A 20,530-nucleotide genomic window follows, 5' to 3' on the forward strand; every position below is an offset into this window, starting at 1 on the left:
GGTGAGGGCTGCCAGGTCCCCGCCACTGCCGCCCACCCCCCGCCCCCGGCCCCCTGGCCTGGGCTTTCTGTGGTGGCTGCGTCAGCCTTGAGGATGCAGGGCCGCCGTGGCTTCAGCCTCCACTCAGGACAGTGGAAGGGAGCGCGCTGTGAGTTCCGAGCAATGCAGCAGAGAGCGTGCAGCTGGAATACGCAGCGAGGGCGGGCGCTGGGGGGAAGGAGAGGGGCGGCCGAGGAGCTAGAAGGTCCTCAGTGGGAACTCAGGGGTAGGAGGGGGAGGCGCTCTGCACCTTGCCATCCAGCGCATCCTGGGGGCTAGCGCTGCGCGTGCTCAGGGCCAGTGAGCACCTGAGTAATGACAGCCTCTCGGGGCAGAGGGTGAACCCCAGCTCCACAGCTTCCCGGTGTCTGCACCGTCTAGGAAGACACATGTGGAGGAGAACACTTATTGGGCTTGAACTCAGAGCCTGGATGCTGTCCCTTGGCTTTACTACATGAGCCCGAACTCCACTTTTGACTTTTATTTTCTTTGGTGGTGGTTCATTGGTGATAAGAGGATTGTGGACTTGTCCTGCCCGGGCTGGCTTTGGACTGTGAGCCTCCGGATCTCAGCCTCCTGGGTGGTTAGGATGGCAGGCGTGAGCTGCCGGTGCCCTGCTGGAAACCCTGTTTATACTCAGGGAGACAGTGGCTTTTGACTGGGCTGCAGGTGGCGGGAGGAGGGGGCAATCTAAAGCAGGAGCTGGGGCCAGTTTTGTTTCCCAGAGGACTCAAGACAAAGTCGTGAGGTTCTCATTACCCCAACCTAGCGGCAGTCAGTGGTTGCACACATGAGGCGTGCGCGGTGCAGCATGCAACCTTTCATCAGAGCCACCGGGCCTCAAGTGCCACCGGGGCCAAGGCCGGGGATGTCCTCCTGGGGACAGCCAAGTCCTGGTCCCCCAGCTTTGTGGGGGGGGGGAGGGAGCTGAGTCCTGGTCCCCAGGCTTGAGGTGGGGGAGGAACAGCTGAGTCCTGGTCACTCGTGCTGTGGTTTTGTATTCCTCCAGGTTGGAAGTGCAGGGGTGTGCTTGGGCTGAGGCTGCCGGTCCCCTTTAGATCACTCTTACTGGAACTTTCCATGGCTGCACGGGATACCCGGAGCCTCTGAGGAAGCAGGGCGAGGAGAACCATTGCTGTGCCTCCCTGGCGAGCAGATGCCAGCACCAGCGGTCGCCTCCGCCCACGTCGGCCGTGGGGTCGGCCGGGTCCAGGATCACGGGCCTAGGCCAGGAGATGGGAGGCGTTAGGAGATCCCTTTCCCCGCCGGGGAAAGACCTCAGAAGTTGGGGTGCTTTCTATCGCTGAAACCCGCAGTGCCCTTATAGCTTAGATGTCAGTGGTTCAAATATGCCGAAATATGCAGGATAAAGTTCTATTTGTCAGGAATAGGTGGAGTACTGTCCTTAAAGCCACAAACCAGCCTAAGCCAATGGAACCATCTCCTGGTGCAGGCAGGGCCCAAGCACAGCAGGGCCTTTAGAAAAACACCACAGTGTCAGGGAGGTCACAGACCGCAGGCTGCTGGTACATCCTCTCCCTTTCCCTTTCCTTCCCCTTCCCCTCCCCCCTCCCCTCTCCCTCCTTCCATCTTTCTTCATTCATCATCCTTTCCTTTCCTTTCCATCTTGTGCCGGTCCCCTGAGCTTTTGTGCTCAAGGCTAGTGCTTTACCACTTGAGCCACGGCTCCACTTCCAGCTTTTTGCTGATTGATTGGAGATGAGAGTTTCATGGACTTTTTCCTGCCCATGGTAGTTGTGAACCATGACTCTCCTGAGCCTCCTGGGCAGCTAGGGTTCCAGGCATGAACCCGGCGCCCGCCATTTTTCTATCCTTTCTATTCTTTGCTCTCTCCCCTTTTTTCCTCAACCTTCTGTTTTCTTTCCTGCTGGTGGTGCTGAGTGCTTGTCCTGAGCCTCCTTCCCGTTCTTGAAGGTGTGGTAAGGTAAATAAAACCTGATCGTCAGAGAGGGGACCCGGCTGCCGGCTCACACCAGTCATCCCAGCTACTCAGGAGGCTGAGGTCTGAGTTTCATGGTTCAAAGCCAGCCAGGGCAGAAAAGTCGGTGAGGCTCTTCTCTCCAATAAGCCACCCCAAAGCCAGAAGTGGAGCTGTGGTTCCTGTGGTAGAGCGCTAGCTTTGTGCAGAAAAGGTCAGGGGTAGCGCCTAGTCCTTGAGTTCAAGCCCCAAGACCAGAAGAAAGCAAATCACTAAGAGGAGGTGGGCCACAGCCGGAGGGAGGAGGGGAGGGCTGGGGAGGGAGGGCACCTGGGCCTCTGGATCTGGGAGAGGAGGAACGTCCGCATCCTGCCGTCCTCCATGCTGTAGTTGGCCGTCCAGAAGACGCACAGTTCGCGGTATTTGGTCACCAGCTCCAGCACGGAGCGCAAGCCCTGGGCCATGTCGAAGCTCGGCGCGCCGCCGCAGCCCCGCTCCCAGGCGTAGACGCTGAGCAGCTCCAGGGCAAACTGGGGGGGCAGCCGCGCCCCGGGCTCCGCTTTCCGCTCACACTGCGGGGAGGGGACCGTCAGACGCCCAGCCCGGGCAGGGGGGCCAAGGGCTCCTGGGGCGGCCGCACCGGGCTCTCACCTGCCGGTACCAGTGCTTCACCAGGCGGATCAGGTCCTTCAGTTTGCTGGGCCGCGTTTCAATGAAGTTTCGCTGAAGCTCCGAGAAGCAGGTGGAAAATTCCCCGCCTGGCAGGTCTGTGCACGCGTACAGGTCCAGGAGGTCCTCGTAGACCCGGGGGCTGGGCGCCAATCCGGCTCTCAGTGGACCTGCCGCGGGGGTGGGGTGGGGAAGAGTGCATTGGTCTTCAAAGAACACAGAAGGTGCACACGCGTCTGTGTGTGCGTGCATGCACCTGTGTGTGTGTGCACCTGCGTGTGTGTGCGGGCATGTGCGCGCCCCACTCTCATCTGACCTGCCAGGGGAGAGATTGCTGTTCCATCTCCAAGGGACACAGAAGGCGTGTGTGTGTGTGTGTGTGTGTGTGTGTGTGTGTGTGTGTGTGCATGTGTGCCAGTCCCGGGGCTTGAACTCAGGGCCTGGGCGCTGTCCCTGAGCTCTTCAGCTCAAGGCTAGCACTCTACCACTTCAGCCACACGCTACTTCCGGTTTTCTGGTGGTTCTTTGGAGACAAGAGTCTTATGGACTTTGCTGCCCAGGCTGGCTTTGAACTGTGATCCTCAGATCTCAGCTTCCTTCCTGAGTAGCTGGGATGACAGGCGTGAGCACCAGTGCCTGCAGCTCCTTGCACTCTGATTGGTAAGTGGGTAGGGAACCATTTTCTGGATGCAGAACCTATGTCCCGCAGAGCCGGGCTCTGGGGTCTTACCCAGTGCGTTGAAAGCAGGCAGCACATGGAAGTCCACGCACTCGTTGAGAGATTTGGACTTGAGAGAGAAGCTGAGCCTGCGGGGGGCCTTGCAGGAGGACATCTCCATCTTCACCTCCAGGTCCTGCACCTGCGCCCAGGCGGCCAGCTGCTGCTCCACCTCCCGGACCACCCAGCCACGCTGGGTCTTCTGGGCGGTGAAGCTGGCCAGGGAGTCCATGAACACCACCAAGTGCGCGTCAGAGCCTGTCCTCAGCACTGTGCCCTTGGCTGCCGAGCCGCCCTGCAGACCAAAGGGACACAAGGCGTCCTAATGGATGCCATTACCTCATCACATTTGTTCTCCAAAGCAGAGGGTTTCCTTTATCATTTTTTATTTTATTTTCCTGGGGCTTGAACTTAGGGTTCCTGGGTGCTGTCCCTAATCCTTTTTACACAAGGCTGGTGCTCTACCACTTGAGCCAAAGAGCCACTTCTGGCCTTTGGATGTTCATTGGAGATAAAAGTCTCACAGACTTTCCTGTCTGGGCTGGCTTTGAACTTTGATCCTCAGATGTGAGCCTCTGGCACGGGGCTTATTTATCCCTCCCTCCCTCCCTTCTTCCCTCCTTCCCTTTCTCTCTCTCTTACTGGAGGTTGAGGCCATTCTGCATTGGGGTGTCCTTAGAAGGGGAGATAACACACAGAGGAGGAGACACGGGGGGGTGCAGGGTGCAGCCCCAGGATGCATGGACAGAACTCAATGGGTGGCCAGCACTCACCATCACGACCTTCTGGACCTTGGTGGTGGCTGAGTGTCGGAAGCAGTCTTCCTTTAGGAAGGCACAGATGGCGTCCACGGCACGCCCCAGCTGCTCCAAGAACTGCGGGTTGGGCTGAAGGAAGTCCTTGATGAACTGGTCCAGCAGGTGGCCAGAGGTGATGAAGAGAGGGGCCGGCTGCGGGGCAGAGAGCAGCGTGAGCCACTGTCAGGCCTGCCTGCGGCCTCTCCTCATCCTCACCAAGGCAGGAAGAAGGTTAGAGCTGGGGAAGGTGATGAACCGGCAGGAACAGGCACAGAGTGTGTGTGTGTGTGTGTGTGTGTGTGTGTGTGTGTGTGTGTGTGCAGGGCCTGGGCGCTGTCCTTGAGTTTTTCCACTCAAGGCTGCTGCTCTAACACTTGAGCCACAGATCCACTTCCAGCATTTTGCTGGTTAATAGGAAACAAAAGAGTCTCATGGACTTTCCTTCCCTGGGGCTGGCTTTAAACCAGGATCCTCACATCTCGGCCTCCCGAGGCGCTGGGGTCTAAGTCACCCCTGGTGGTGTCACAGCAGCTACAGGAGATTTGCATAGGGGCCTCCAGGGCTGACAGTGTGGGTGGCAGAGGCTCCGCCCTCCCCGGAAGCTCCTCCCCAGAGGGAATTCCTCCCCTGTGGAGACCCCGCCCCTCCGCAGAGACCCCGCCCCGCATCAGAATCCCCCACCCCGCCACGGAGGCTCCGCCCAGCCGCGGAAGCGCGCCAGTCTGGGTCCCTTTACCAGCACATCCCAGCTGGGCGCAGGCGACTCCTTATTGAGGCTGGGAGAACGCAGCCAGAGGGCGGCTTCTTCTTTCAGCTGTGCCCACGGGGCGTGGTTCCAGCTCACATTGTTAGTCGGGTCGGTGGGATCCAGGATCACCGGCCTAAGAATGCCATTAGACGGAACTCAGTGGAGCCGGGCTCTGTGGCTCACTCCTGCCATCCCCGCTACCAGGAGGCTGAGATCTGAGGATGGTGGTTCACAGCCAGCCTGGGTGGAGGACTCTGAGAGGCTCCTCCCTCCCATCCGCCAGCCGAGGAGGCGGCGCTGGGGCTCCAGCGGAGGAGCACCGGCCTTGAGGGAAAAGCCAGGGGCCAGGGCGTGGGCCCTGAGTTCAAGCCCCAGGACCCGCATAATAATAATAATAATAATAATAATAATAATAATAATAATAATAATAATAAGAAGAAGAAGAAGAAGAAGAAGAAGAAGAGATGGTAAGATGGTGTGTATTCTGGGAGGGAGGGGGGAGGAGGGGGGAGGGGGAGGGGCAGGAGGGGGGAGAGGGAAGGGCAGGGGGAGGAGGAGGAGGAGGAGGGGGGAGGAGGAAGAAGCAGCAGCAGCAGAGATCAGGCAGCCTCGCTCTGCTCTCCTCCACCCCGGCCGCCCGGGCTGAGGCCGTGGGTACCGCTTGGCCTGGAGCTGGAGCAGGAGCGCGCCGCGCACGGCCTCGTCCTGGAAGCCGTAGTGCCGCGTCCAGTAGACGCACAGCCGCTCGGGCCGCAGCAGCAGCCGCAGCACGGAGCGCACGCCCGCCGCCAGGTCGAAGTCGCCGCGGCCGCAGCCCTGCTCCCAGGCGTGGGCCGCCAGCAGCTCCAGCGCGAGGGCCACCGCGCCGTCGGGGCCGCCGCCCCGTCTCTTCTGGCACTGCGGGAGAGCAGAGCGGGCCGCGTTAGACTCCGTTTGTCTTCCATCGGGCGGCGTCTGAAGTCAGGAGACCAAACGCCTGGGAGTCACCGCGTCCACCCGAATGCCTGAAATTCAAGAGGCGCCAACAGCAACCGTGGGCACGGACAGAGGACAGCCCTCGAATTCTCCAGGTAGGAGATGAACCTCTTGCGCATAGGATTAGAACTCGGTTTTTATAGAAAAAACAAAAAAAACAAAACTATGTGGCTTGTTCACTAAAGTTAAATATTACACACAGTCAGAGAGAGAGAGAGAGAGAGAGAGAGAGAGAGAGAGAGAGAGAGAGAGAGAGAGAGAGAGAGAGTCAGAGAGTCTTGTATTTAATCTCACAAACTCCATGAAGGAGGGGCTTGGCAGCAACCTAATTCATAACAGCCCCCCTCTGAAAATGACTGTCAGCCGCCCAAAGGCCCAGTGGGTTACCCCTGTGTCTGTGTCTGTTCACACAAGAGAATACTATACAGCCATGGAAACGGAAAAAGACCAGCGTAGGGGTTTGTTGTGTTGTGGTCCATGTGTTGAATCAAGAAGGAAGCCACACTGGGGGTGTGCACGCCTAGTGACTAAAGGGAATGGAAACTCAGGTTGGAGGGTCACTCACTGATTGGGGTGCAGGCTTTGGGGTTGGGGGCAGGAATCCTTGGAGCTCCCCATAGGGCTGCTGCCTCACATGAGCTAGAGGAAGCGTGGATGGAGAATTGCCCCATCTGGAAATTACCTGCTGGTACCAGTACTTGATCAAGAGGATCAAATCCTTCAGTCTTCTGGGGAACTTGTTAAAAAACTGCTGCTGGAGTCTGGTGAAGCAGACAGAGAACTCGCCGGGCCCTGCTCCCATCTCATCCATGGCTCTCTTGAGATCTCGGTAAGTCCAGGAGCTGGGCTTCTCTTCCATGTCTGACACGAAACAGAAACACGACCATTGGTGTCTTTGCCGGCTGGCCTCAGACCACGGCTGAGGGGCCATGGGGGTTTGCTAAGGACCAGTGACCGGGAAGGTGATGGGCAGGTGGGTTGTACCCACACAGCTGACCATGACTGTGGCAAAGAGGACGCAGCACTGATCCGTGGCGAGTGAACCCAGGGAGGAACGAGAAGGGCAAGGACAAGGAATTGGTTTCTGCTTTCTGTTTTTGTTAGTTTTGAGCCAGGGTCTCCATATACAGCTCAAGGCTGGCCTTGAATGCTCAGTCCTCCAGTCTCAGCCTCCTGAGTGCTGGGATTACTGGTAAGTGCTATTGGGCCATGGTGTGGGTGAGTACAATTGGCATATGTCTGGAAAGAAGCTTCTAGATCACATATAATAAATCCTGAAATGGAGCCCACATGGTGACCTTGAGGGGCGAGAGCCAGGAGGAAGCAGTTGACTCCTTTTCTTCCCCACCCAACCAACATGGCTGATCCTGATGGCTTGTTGGGGGTTGACATGGAGAACCTTCTACCCTCCCCTGTAATGTTAGTCATCCAGCTATCACCTACTGAGTGCTTACTGTATACCAGGTAAAGTTAGGGCCTCTCTGAATAGCCAAACGGATGTGTCTGGTACAATTTTTATGCTTGAACTACAAGATAGGAGAAGAGACTCCAGAACCAGGGGAAACTGATCCCCTTCCTGCTTTGGGCCCCAGGCTCTGAGGGTGAAGAAAGCCCACCTAACCCAGTGGGAAAAATAAGTGAGTCTTTTTTTCTCAAGCTTCTTGTGTACAAATCCTAATTTAGACTATGCTGAGCTGCTGCCCTCTGGTGGCAGCATCTAAGAACTGCATGTCTCAGGGCGGTGTCCTTGCACAACTGGATCTGGTCAGCGGAGGGCGCTGGCCGCTCTCCAGCCAGGACCCCGCCCTGGTCCCACAGCCTGGGGCCCATTTCTAATCTGGTCTCACACTAAAGAACAAACCAGGAGAAGGCCTCAGGACTGCCGCCTCCCAGACGACTTGGAGTGGACATCTCCCCTGGCCCCAACCATGGTCAGGTCTCAGCCATTGCTCCTCTGGTTGACCAGAAAACCCTAGAATGCTGGCTGTCACCCGGGTTGCAGGCTGGGAGCACCGGGCTTTGACTCTGGTTCTGCGGGTAGCTGGCCACGGTGGCCCGGACTCGGCTTCTCCTCCTGTCCCCAGCCTCCTTAAGGAAGGGTTGAGTGTCCATTCTGGCATTCCTGAGGTGTGGGTTATATGTGTGCCTAAGTTTGAGGCTAAGTTGTAACTATGCTGAGTCCACCCACCCATCCACCCATCCATCCATCCACCCATCCACCCACTCATCCACCCATCCACCCACCCATCCATCCATCCATCCATCCATCATCCATCACCCAGCCATCCACATACCCACAAAATCTCTGCTTTAGATTCATCTAGAACATTTCTCCAAAAGCAAAGTAAGCCCAGGATGGGGCATGCTTCTTTCCCTCCATTTTGGAAGTGCCAGCACATTCTGTCCCTCCCTCAGCCAGGGGACCCAGCACTCACTCAGAGGGTTGAAGGCAGGCACGACCTGGAACGTCACGGTCTGCGTTTGGTCGGGCACACCGGTGAAGAGGCCCCCTGGGATGTGAGTGGTCACACGGATGAAGAGGCGGCCTGGGGCCCTAAGAACTTGACACTTGTCGGTCAGGTCCACCTGGAGCTGAGGCTCCAGCAGCCATTGTTCAATGATCTTCAGGACTTCCTGTTGACCTTTCTTCTGATCCTGGAAGTGTTCCCAGTTGTCGAGGAAGAGGACAAGGGTGCCCTCAGACACCCCTCTCAGGCTTGTTTCCCGGCCATAGGAGCCTCCCTGCAGGCAACACAGTAGCAGGTGGGAGATTCTGGATTTGGAGTATTGCTTAACTTAAACACAAGCCAAAAATGTCACCATAATCTTAGAATGGAGTGGCCAGCAACCATGTGTCCAGCGAACACTTGAGATACTCATAGTAATGGTTTTCATACTGGCCCCAAACTGAGGCAATTGAGGTAGCCCTCGGCAATAAGACTGCAGAATGGGCCAGTCATTTGGAGTACTATGCAGCAATGAAAATGGTGGAGGACTTCCTATAACAGCATACATCTGATAAGCGAGTAAGTCCAAGAGGCCACACAGCCAAGTGCACCCAAGTGCATGATATTATTTATATAGATGTATATAAGCCTGCATAGTTATATAGGTTTTCCCCGGGACATGGCTGTTTTTAGGGTTTGTGGAAGACTCATATTGTAGGACATGTGGGCAAAACCAGGATGATTGCTCCCCCTTTAAAGTTAAAGGGGCAAAAGGACTCTGAGAGGCCAGGAGAGGTGCTGCTAGACAATGGGGCCCCAGGGAAGTGGGGAGTGGGTAGCTGCTCCGGTGTGACGTGGCTTGCCCTCTAAGTGGTCACACCTAGGGTTGGTGGTTGGCTCCTTAGAATGGAGGGGGTGGTGAGGCCTGACAGGAAGTCAGGGGTTTGGGGGAGGTCCCTGTGATGGGGTCTGGGGAGGTCCTGGTGATGGGGGGGGGGGAAGATCCTGGTGATAGGGGGAGGTCCCTGTTAATGGGTGGTCTGGGGGAGGTCCCTGTGATGGGGGGGAGGTCCCTGTGGTGGGGGGGAGGTCCCTGTGATGGGGAGGAGGTCCCTGTGGTGGGGAGGAGGTCCCTGTGGTGGGGGGGAGGTCCCTGTGGTGGGGGGAGGTCCCTGTGATGGGGGAGGTCCCTGTGATAGGGGGGAGGTCCCTGGTGATGGAGGGGAGGTCCCTGTGATGGGGGGAGGTCCCTGTGATGGGGGGGAGGTCCCTGTGATGGGGGGGAGGTCCCTGTGGTGGGGGGAGGTCCCTGTGATGGGGGGGTGGTCCTGGTGATGGGGGGGAGGTCCCTGTGATGGGGGGGGTGGTCCCTGTGATGGGGGGAGGTCCCTGTGATGGGGGGAGGTCCCTTGATGGGGGGGAGGTCCCTGTGATGGGGAGAGGTCCCTGTGATGGGGGGAGGTCCCTGTGATGGGGGGAGGTCCCTGTGATGGGGGGGAGGTCCCTGTGATGGGGGGAGGTCCCTGTGATGGGGGGGAGGTCCCTGTGATGGGGGGGGTGGTCCCTGTGATGGGGGGAGGTCCCTGTGATGGGGGGGAGGTCCCTGTGATGGGGGGAGGTCCCTGTGATGGGGGGGTGGTTCTGGTGATGGGGGGAAGTCTCTGTGATGGGGGAGGAGGTCCCTGTTAATGGGTGGTCTGGGGGAGGTCCCTGTGATGGGGGAGCCTCCCTCTCCCTGGATGGGTTCTCCTGTCCTGGCTGGCTTGGGAGCCCCACGGAACCTGTGTCTGACCCTTTGGACCTGGAGTCCACACACTTGATAGGCAGCAAATGTTTCTTTGTTAATAAGCGGCCTGCCTGCGAAGTTTTGTCACAGCCATGAAAGCAAAGGTGTTGTTGAAGGTCAGGACGGTCCCTAGTCCTGGGTCCTAGCACCCTTTTGGGCACCCTCTGGACCCCCTTCCCACCCTCTCCTTCTCCACGCCCCCATGGCTCGGCTCCAGCCCCAGAGCCCATCCCAGTCCTGGGGTTTGGACTAAATGTAGAAATGCCTCTTTGCTGATGGGGTCATCTGACCAGTTATTTCCTCTCTCAGATGCAGCCTGGGGTGGGGTGGGAGTTGGGGGGCGGGTGCCTGGCCTTTCCCAGTACCTGGGAGGCTCTGAGAGGAGGGCCGTGAGTTCAAGGTCAGCCTGGGCTACACAAGAAAAATCAAACAAAAGCAACTGGGGAGAGGGTATAGGTCAGCAGTGAAGAGCTTGCTTCCCATCTGCAGAGCCTGAGGGAGGGGACCAGGAGACAGGGACAGGAGGAGAGAGAGGAGGAGGAGGAGGGAAGAGGGAAGAGGGAAGGGAGCAAATAAGAAAAGCAGAAACAGCAGGTATTGGTGGCTCACGTCTGCCATCCCAGCTACTCAGGAGGCTGAGAGTTGAGGATCACTGTTTGAAGCCAGCCTGGGCAGGAAAGTCCATGAGACTTTCATCTCCAATGAACCACCAGAAAACCAGAAGTGGTGCTGTGGCTCAAGTGGTAGAGCGGAAGAGCTCAGGGACAGCACCCAGGCCCAGAGTTCAAGCCCCGGGACTGAAAAAAGAAGAGCACTAACTACCCGGGCCCCACGCTAAGGACGTGGAGCACTTGAATGTAACTGCACAAAGTGGGTGACTCCATTCTACAGACCTAAAAACAGAGGCACAGAGAGGTTGAGCCACCTGGCTGGAACCACACAGCCTGGCTGGGATGGACCCCTGGGCCTTGACCCCCACTGCCCAAGTGTGGGGAGCCCCGAGCTGATCTAAGACCCCCCCCCCCCACCGCCCCCATGCCCCATCCAGCCCCAGCCCAACCTCACCTGCGCGATGCCCTGCACCAGGGGGACCTTGTCCGGCTCCAGCAGGATGTCAGAGACCCTAGCCAGGAGCTGGCGGATGCGCTTCAGGCAGTCCTCCTGGGGCCTCAGGTTGCTCTGGATGAAGCCCTCCAGCTCCTCGGGGGCCAGCGCACACACCTGGGACTCCCAGTTCCCCATGGCTCCTGAGGCGGGTGTGACAGCAAGTGGCAGAGCAGGGGACTACACCACATGCAGCACAGGGCCCGGCCCCGCCCCTTCAGGGGAAGTTCCCAGCAGGGTCAGCCCGGGAAACCGAAACTCTACTGCAGCTGCTGCGGCCTCAGCTGCACTGCCCCAAGGGCAGCTTTCCCCCCTCCTGTGCCTGTACGTGAACGAGGAGGGGTTTAGAGGAGCAGGGTCATCCTTCCGATTCCCAAGGCCCAAGCAGCTCCCCCCAGGGAGGGCTGCAAAAAGAGACCAGAGAGGGGTGAGGCTCACAGGAGGAGACACAGCAGGGCAGGGGGGTCACAGCTACCCAGGGATCCCTCCCTCCTTCTAGTGGGCCCACAGGCCTTGGGGTGAGTTCTCCCTACCCCCACCTACTCCACAAGACTGGCAGCTGGCCGCCTCTGCTCAGAAGTCATTCATTTAAAGCAAAATTCTCCCAGGTGTGGCCGTGGGGTGGGGACAGAGCTGTGCCAGGGCCACCATGGTTAATCCGTTCATTTGCCAATTCAGGGTCAAGCTCCAGGTCTTGATCTCAAACTTCAGTATGTCAAAGAAAAGGAATAATCCTCAAACCCCACAACCCTGGGATACAGGCATCACCCTTCCTAGTGAGTAGAACCAAAATGTGTCAGTCCAGTGTGCTGGCTCACGCCTATAACCTCAGCTACTCAGGAGGCTGAGATCTGACGCTCCAGGTTCAAAGTCAGCAGGGGCAGCAAAGTCAAGATGAATCACACGTGTGCACACTCATATATGCATGCACACACACACACACACGGAGTCAAGAAACAATGTGATATCTGCTATTCTTTTTATTTGCTGTTATTGATCATTGGACAAAGCGGGAAGCTGAGGCTGAGGCCCCTTTCTCTGGGGGTGAGGTGGGCATGGGGCGGGGGCCTGGGTGGCTGGCTGGGCTCACAGGAGGGCGAGGTGGGCATGGGGTGGGGCCTGGGCGGCTGGCTGGGCTCACAGGAGGGTGAGGTGGGCATGGGGCAGGGGCCTGGGCGGCTGGCTGGGCTCACAGGAGGGCGAGGCGGGCATGGGGCGGGGGCCTGGGTGGCTGGCTGGGCTCACAGGAGGGTGCAGGCCCAGGCATCGTCCGTGTCCTGCAGTATGCGCCGGGCCACAGCGCTCTCCCTCTGCAGTGAGAAACTGAGTCACTGCACTAAGCCCCTCTCCCCAGCTGGGAGGTGGGCTCCAGGCCCCTTGGGGGAGGCCGCAAGCCCCAGGTGTGGGAAGGTGATCTGGGAAGGGACTTCCTTGCCTCCCCCGCCCCCCACCGGTTTGCTTTCCCACAATGCACATGTCCACCTCAGGCCGCCTGAGGTCAGGGGGCGCCTCACCCCACACCCCTGTATACTCTCACTCTCAGGCCATCCCTGAGCTGGGAGCTGGCCACCCGACCCAGCTCACCTCCACTTGTCACACGGTAAGTGGGGACAGGATGGGGTGCCCTGGCCTTGGGGTGTGCTGGCCTGGGGCCTCAGCCCCTCCACTCCTGAGCTGAGGGTCTCTGTGCCCTCCCCTCCCGGGCCCTCCCTCCCCTCTCTGTCTCTGTCTACCTGACATAGCAAGCTCAGGGCTGTTCATGAGAGGATATGGGTTTGTGTGTGCACTGGCACTGGGATTTGAACTCAGGACCCTTGCACTCTTGCCTTTCTGTCCAAGGCTGGTGCTTTACCATTTGAGCCACATCACCACTCCTGGCTTTTTTGTTGGTTCATTGGAGATAATTGGCATATGGGCTTTCTTGCCTGTGCTGGCTTTGAACCTCAGTCCTCAGATCTCAGCCTCCTGAGTAGCTGGGATGACAGGCATGAGCCATTGGCGACAGGCTGTGACAATGAGGAGTGGCGCGAATATTGCCACTCTTAGTAGATGACAGATGGACAGAGAGGTGAGGTGCTGGGAACTCTGATTGGGGCTCAAAGGCAGCTTGGCGCATGGGTGACCTTTGTGGAGGTCATTCCCTTGGTCGTGTGCAGGGGGGCAGGGCACGGACAGCAGGGAGGAAGCGGGGGTCTCACCGGCACATCCCAGGAGCCCACTGGGGTCCCGTCGGCTTTGTTCACGCAAGGGAAGTACAGCCAGCATCTCGCCTTTGCTGCCAGGCGACGCCAGCCCTCGGCTTTTCCACCCAGGTTTCCTGTGGGGTCAGCTGGGTCCAGAATCACAGGCCTGCAGAGCGAGGAGCAGAGAGGATCAGCGAGGTGCTGGGTGCTGCCCAGGGAGTTGGGTGCTCCGGTGGTGGGGGCAGGGCGGGGCTCCCTGAGGTGCGTCCCCGGGCCTTGTCCCACAGAGGGCAGCCAGTGTGATGGGTGCTCCTCACCCCCGGCCCGGCAGGCCTGACTGCTAAAGGCCTCCCTTTCCCTTGAATAGAGATGAACCCTTGGGTGAGCATGTGGAGGCCAGTGACTGGGGCTTGAACTCAGGGCCTCCGGCTCTTGCTTAGGTTATTCCGTCAAGACTGGTGCTCTACCACTTGAGCCACCTCTCCACTTGTGGCTTTTTGTTCAATTGAAGAGTTGCTCGAATTTGTCTGTGCAGGCTGGCTTCTAACTGCACCTCGGCTCTTGGCCTTCTGAGTAGTGAGGGTGACAGGCATGAGCCACCCGCATCCCGCACAGGGCGGGCTTTGGCCTTGCATTTGTCTGCCTTCGTCTTACCACAAACGTGTAGTACCTAGGGACAATTTTATTGTTGTTGTGAACGATTGCTGCAGACACCGAGTTATTCCGTTCTAGTTCTAGCTGTCTCATTCATTTCCTGTCTGGGTTTGGACCTGCTTTAGGAGCTCGGTTTCCCCGTCTTGGAAATTTGGCTGGAGCTAGGCTGCCGCTCTGATCCAGCACGGGGAGGAAGGTGCACCTGAGACTCCATGTGCACGGGGCCCCAGCGGCACTCAGGTGCTACTCTTGGTGGGGGGTGGGCGTGGGGGGGGCAGACACCTGGGTTTTCTGAGCTGCCCAGCCACATAGCGAGAAATAAAGGGATCTTGCGAGTCGTAGTACACATCCCAGCAGATGCAGAGATGCTCGTGGTTCAGGACCAGTTCTAAGACGGTCCGGAACCCCTGGGCGGTGTTGAACTCCGGGCTTCCGCTGCCGCATTCCCACGCGTGGACGGTCAGCAGCTCCAGGGCGTACTTCGGTGGCAGCGGTTGCCCCAGCTCCTTCTTACACTGAGGAGAGGGGAAGTAGCCAGGGGGGAAAATAGGGTTGTTCAGCTTTGATGAATGCAGCCTGCTGTCTTTCTTGTGTGTGTAAATGCAGTTTGATCGGCACACCCTCATGCTCATTTGTTCCTACCTGGGTGTCCTGGTAATGGAGCCCACTGAGTCTAAAATACTCTCTAGCCCTTTACAAAAACAAGTATGTTCAGCCCTGGAGGGAGTATGGGCTCTGGGTCCTCACTGACATGGGTTCGAATCCTGCCTCTGCCATTGCCTGACTGAGAAAGCTAGATAAGAGTCTTGCAGCTATTATTTCCAGAGTAATTTTTCAAGTCACAGACAACCAGCACACAGACAACCAGGTGCAAAAAGGAGCAGGCCCCCATGGGTGATGGCCAGCAGGGCAAAAAGAAGTCACAGAACTAAAATCTAAAATGATTAATGGTGAATGTAGATGCAAAAGTAAGTAGGAACGCCCTGCTCAAGGGAAGGGGAGCTTGGGACCAGAGGGAGTCAGAAGCCATAAAAAGGAACATGGAAGGGTTGAAATTCAAGAACAAAGAAATCCTTGGGGGAAAAATGAGACTTGTCACTAACAACCCAACATTAGACATAGCTAAAAAGAACATGAGTTCATTGAAAGGAGGCTTTGAGGAAATACTAGAATAAAGCATGGGGAGATTCTCTCTCCATCCCCTCTCTTGATTTTTCTCTCGTACATGTCTTTCTCCACCTTCCCCTCACACCTTCTTTCCTCCTCTTTCTCTTCTCTTCTGTATGCTTTTTTGCTTTTTTGTGTCAGTAGTAAGGGTTGAACTTGGAGGCCTGGGCACTGTCCCTTAGCTTATTTACCCAAAGGCTGGCACTCTACCACTTGAGCCACAGCTCCACTTCTGGCTTTTTTTTGGCAGTTAATTGGAGATAAGAGTCTCACACACTTTCCTTCCCAGGCTGACATCAAAAGGCAATCCTCAGATCTCCGCCTCCTGAGTAGCTAGGATGACAGGCGTGAGCCCCCAGCCCCTGGCCTCCTCCTGTGTGCTTTCACTTGCCTTTCCTTCTCCCTCTTCCGCTTTCCTCAGTTCCTTCATTCTCTCCCTCCACTTCCTCTTCCTCCTCCTGGGCCTGCAGTGGGGGGGGGGGCGCTTACCAGCTGGTACCAATACTTGATGAGGCGGATGAGGCTCTTCAGCTTGGGGGGGGCACTGCTTCAGGAAGTTCCTCTGCAGCTCGGTGAAGCAGGTGGAGAACTCGCCCTCTTTATTCTGGGCAGTGCACTCCTTGATAAGTTTGACGTAGATTTCAGGGTTGGGTTTGTAGTTTCTGGTGACATGACCTGTTAGGGTGGATCCCCAACATTAAGAGGGACAGTCCCTCGGAGGGGTGGGAATGGGCAGATCAAGGACCAGGGGGCTTGGGGGGAAGTGAAATCTTTGTTGTTGTTTTTTTAATCACAGCAGGGTCGTTTCATCTACCATCTTGTGGTGGGTCGCGTTTTGGGCAGTGACCATGGCCCTGGAAGACAACAGAGCGCGAAGATGCCCAATCGCCAGGGGCCGTCCCAGCCACATCGAGCCCTGGGGGCTCACGTCCTTCCCAGCCAGTGCACCGCCAGCTGCTTAGATGAGTGACAGCACCATTGCAGAATTTCTGGACTATATAGGTAGATATTATTCAATAGTAGAGATTGAACCACAGCTGGGCACAGCCAGGCAAATGCTCCACCACTTGGGCTATGCCCCAGTCCTTCTACTTTTTTTTTTCTTTTTTTTTCTTTTTTTGGCCAGTCCTGGGCCTTGGACTCAGGGCCTGAGCACTGTCCCTGGCTTCTTCCCGCTCAAGGCTAGCACTCTGCCACTTGAGCCACAGCGCCGCTTCTGGCCGTTTTCTGTATATGTGGTGCTGGGGAATCGAACCTAGGGCCTCGTGTATCCGAGGCAGGCACTCTTGCCACTAGGCTATATCCCCAGCCCTTTTTTTTCTTTTTGAAGACACAGTCTTGCTAATTTTGCCCAGGCTAGTCTTGAACTTGTGATCTTCCTGTCTCTGTCTTCCCAGTAGCAGGTATTATTACGTGGTGTGCTATAAGGCCAAGCTTTTGCTGCACTGTGTGTGTGCGTGTGAGACGGGGGTGGGGGTGGGGAGAGGGAAGAGACTGAGAATCATAAGGCTTGAACTCAGGGCTTGGGTATTCTCCCTTTCAAAGGCTGGCGCTCTACCACTTGAGCCGCAGCTTCACTTCTGGCTTTTTTTGTGTGTTTAATTGGAGATAAGTGACTCACAGACTTTCCTGCCCTGGCTGGCTTTGAACCTCCTTCCTTAGATCTCAGCCTCCAGAGTAGCTAAGATTGCAGGCCTGAGCCACCAGTGTCCAGCTCCTAATTCTTGTTGACCCTGAAACCCTTGTACCCATAAGACCACCCCAGATCTTTTGGAAGGTCGTGTTTTTACCAAATCAAGGGCAAAGATAATGCTCAGCAATTGTGTCACAATTTAAAAACAGCTGATCGCAGGACTGGCTCTCTGGAGCTTTTCCATGCTGACTGAGATGTGTGATTTTCGCCTGGAATTTACATTAAAACATTTTTATTCTTTTGGTTTTGTTTATTTGATTGCACTTGGTCAAAACTACTTGGAATAAATCCATGAATGGGACAGTTAACACCCATGGGCAAACCCTGCTTTGTGACCAGAAGGTGGTGCTGCTGTCCCCCTCAAAATTAACCATGCCCTGGGCTGGGGATATAGCCTAGTGGCAAGAGTGCCTGCCTCGGATACACGAGGCCCTAGGTTCGATTCCCCAGCACCACATATACAGAAAACGGCCAGAAGCGGCGCTGTGGCTCAAGTGGCAGAGTGCTAGCCTTGAGCGGGAAGAAGCCAGGGACAGTGCTCAGGCCCTGAGTCCAAGGCCCAGGACTGGCCAAAAAAAAAAAAAATTAACCATGCCCTAAACTCCCGGCTTGTGGGTTCCCGTAGGCTCCGGAGTGCTTCCAGGTACAATTGGGGAACTAAGGTATTTGAAGATGAACTAAGCATCAGTCCCAGAGCAGGATTACTCAATATTTACAATAATTCTACACCACCTCTCCTGGAAGACAGAGCTTCTGAGTGGTGTGTGCTGTCCAAATATTCCTGAACACACACAGCCCGGTGTAAGGCCGAAGAGGTTCATTGGGGGGGGGGAAGACTAAACAGATGTCAATGTTAAGCAACACGGACAGGTATGGTTGATCATGCTTGTAATCCCAGTGCTCAGGAGGCAAAAGGGAGGATCACAAGTTGGAAGGCAGCCTGGGCTTCTCAATTCTTCTCTTTTTTTTTAAAGTTAGGTAACATCTGCCTCAAATGATTATATTCCCTCACTCCCTCCCTCCTTCCCTCCCTTCTTCCTTTTTGCCTTTCTGCCTCACACTCAGAACCTCCTACTCTTGCTTGGCTTCTTCGTTCAAAGCTGGAGCTTTATCACTTGAGCCACATCTCTAGAGTCTCAACACACTTTTCTTCCTGGGTTAGCTTTGAACCATGATCCTCCGGTCTCGGCACCCTGAGTAGCTAGGATTACAGGCATGAGCCGCCAGTGTTTGGCCTCCACCTTTAGAAAGATAAAACTGATACGCTGTGCCCTAAGCAGAAGTAGTGAACAGTGCGGGTCTTCTAGAAGAAATGTCTCTGTCTCCAGACTGTACCCGTTTGCTACCTACTGCCCCTCCCATGATGGAATTATGACCTTAGGCGTAAGAGAGAACGTCAAAAATCTCCCCATCCTTCCTGAGCACGTGTGGGCTGCACTCTCGGGGTGTGGGAGGCAGTGGGGGGTGGGGGTGATGTGTCTGCGGAGGGCGGCTCATCCTGTGGGGCTTGGCTGCTTACCCAGCACGTCGAAAGCCGGCAGGACGTCAAACTCGACATGCTCCTGAAGCTCAGAGGAGCTCAGCACGAAGCTGAGCACGCGGGGATTGGCCCAGGAGTTATTCTGGAACACAAACTCTACACCAAGCCATTTCTCTCTTTGACATGCTTCCAGCTGTCTCCTAATCTCAGCAATGAATTCTTTCCGGCGTGTCAACTGATCCTCAAAACTGGTGAGTTTGGTGAGGAAGACAACCAGGTCAGCGTCAGATCGGCCTCTGAGGTAGGTGCCTTTCCCTGAGGACCCGCCCTGCAAAAAGACAGGAGCAGTAGTGAAGTGAGATGCTGACACTTTGTGAGAAGAGCCTCCCTAAATAAAATGCTCAGAGTGATCACTAACATCCTCAAGCACTCAAGCATGAGCCTCATAGTGCTGGGCACAGTGACTCCAGCCTGCAACTGTAGCTTATGTGGAAAGTGGAGATTGAGGGATTGTGGTTTGAGACCAGCCTGTTTGTGTGACGCCATCTCACCCACTGGCTGGGTTCCGTGGCCCCGTGCCTATCCTCTCTGAGGCCAGGAGAGTACTATGGCTGGATGCGGCGGCAGGGACATGAGCCAGCACATGCAGGGGGATAGAAGCCCACCTATGGCCAAGGAACAAAGGGACTGGAGGCGTGGCTCATTTGGGAGAGTGCCCGCCTAGCAAGCCAGAGGCCCCGAGTTGCAAGCTTCAGTGTCATTCAAGAAAATATAAAGTTTGTCTCTACAGAGTCCCCAGTGAGGCAAAGTCTCACATACCGTGAGGAGTGGCTGCCATTTTACAGATGGGAAAACACATTCATCCCATCACACACCCAGCGACTAGACAGGTGGCGGAGAACCATGCCAACCCCCGTGCGCCTTCAGCCACCATCTCCATTCTATAATCGGTGGTCCTTTATTTCCTGGTGTTATTTAACTCCTTTTGTTTAGATTTGCAATAGTAGGGTCTGAATTCAGGGTGTGGCTGGCTTCCAACCCTGACCCTCAGATCTTAGCTTCCTGAGTAGCTAGGCGTGAGCCACTGGTGCCCGGATTCTTTGGAATGCTTTCTTTCTTTCTTCTTCTTCTTCTTCTTTTTTTTTTTTAACAGCCCTGGGGCTTGAACTCAAAGCCTGGGCACTGTCTCTGAGCTTCTTTTGTTCAAGGCTAGCACTCCACCACTTGAGCCACAGAGCCACTTCTGGCCTTTTCTGTTTCTGTAGTACTGAGGAATCGAACCCAGGGCTTCATGCACACGAGGCAAGCACTCTGCATTCTCGGCCCTTCTTTGGAATTCTCACCCCCCCCACCTCACACCCCCAACCCAGTGGGGTGGAAGCAAGCGTACCTTCACCACCTTGGACACCCGCACAGGAGAGTTGGTTCTCTGAAAACATTTTTCCTTCAGGAAATCGCAGATAATGTTGACAGCCTTTCTGATCTGCTCCCGGAACTCCGTGTTTGGCAGGAGATATTTCTCGATGAATTTGTCTAGGTCTTTGGCCCAGGTGCTTCCGAGGTCCATTTCTGTTCTCAGATGTGCCATGAGAGCCATTGGCAGAGCCACTCTGGGCACCTGCTGCCCGTCTCTCTCTAGCTGCCCAGGCTGGGCAGGGTCAGGTTCTAGGTTTCGTTTCCTGGGAAGGGTGGAGCCGGGTGTCGGAGGATCCAGCTTCCTCTTAGCAAGGTGGAGAGCACTCCACTTATACTGCCTCCCCTTCCCTCCTCCCTCCAGCCACCAGCCCCGCCTCTCTGTGGACTGTCACCCCAAGATGGTGCTTTTCGAGAGAAATCACACTTAAAATCAGGTTTGGGGGGGGTGTTCCTCCTTGGCCTTTCCTGTAGTTCCTACTGTACATTGAGCTTGCTCATAATGTTCATTGAGTCTAATGATTGCATTTGGACTTTGGAATTTGAGGCTAAGATGGGAGTGGGAACCAGTGTGGGGGATGGTAGTAGGGGTGATGTTGATCAAGTCGCATCATTCTCATAACCTGACTGATAGAATTTTACCTCATTGTACAACCACTTAATAAAAAAATGGTTTTGCAACCTCTTGTGAAGTTTTTAAATTGGAAATTGTACCATA

At 56.0% G+C, this 20,530-nt stretch overlaps 1 protein-coding gene across 1 annotated transcript; it reads right to left on the minus strand.

The window, feature by feature from the left end:
• Positions 1-970: 970 nt before the first annotated feature.
• On the minus strand, positions 971-20,043 carry LOC125347736 (2'-5'-oligoadenylate synthase 2-like). The gene is given in 16 exon segments (XM_048340709.1): positions 971-1,262; positions 2,309-2,550; positions 2,630-2,817; positions 3,378-3,660; positions 4,139-4,315; positions 4,899-5,043; positions 5,569-5,807; positions 6,568-6,746; positions 8,321-8,627; positions 11,184-11,402; positions 13,421-13,571; positions 14,342-14,574; positions 15,716-15,769; positions 15,771-15,901; positions 18,439-18,727; positions 19,790-20,043. Coding segments are annotated over 16 exon segments (3,213 nt in total). The 5' UTR covers positions 19,997-20,043; the 3' UTR covers positions 971-1,093.
• Positions 20,044-20,530: the final 487 nt, after the last annotated feature.

The sequence above is a fragment of the Perognathus longimembris genome, chromosome 3 (assembly GCF_023159225.1).
Source record: "Perognathus longimembris pacificus isolate PPM17 chromosome 3, ASM2315922v1, whole genome shotgun sequence".
NCBI classification, from domain to species: domain Eukaryota; kingdom Metazoa; phylum Chordata; class Mammalia; order Rodentia; family Heteromyidae; genus Perognathus; species Perognathus longimembris.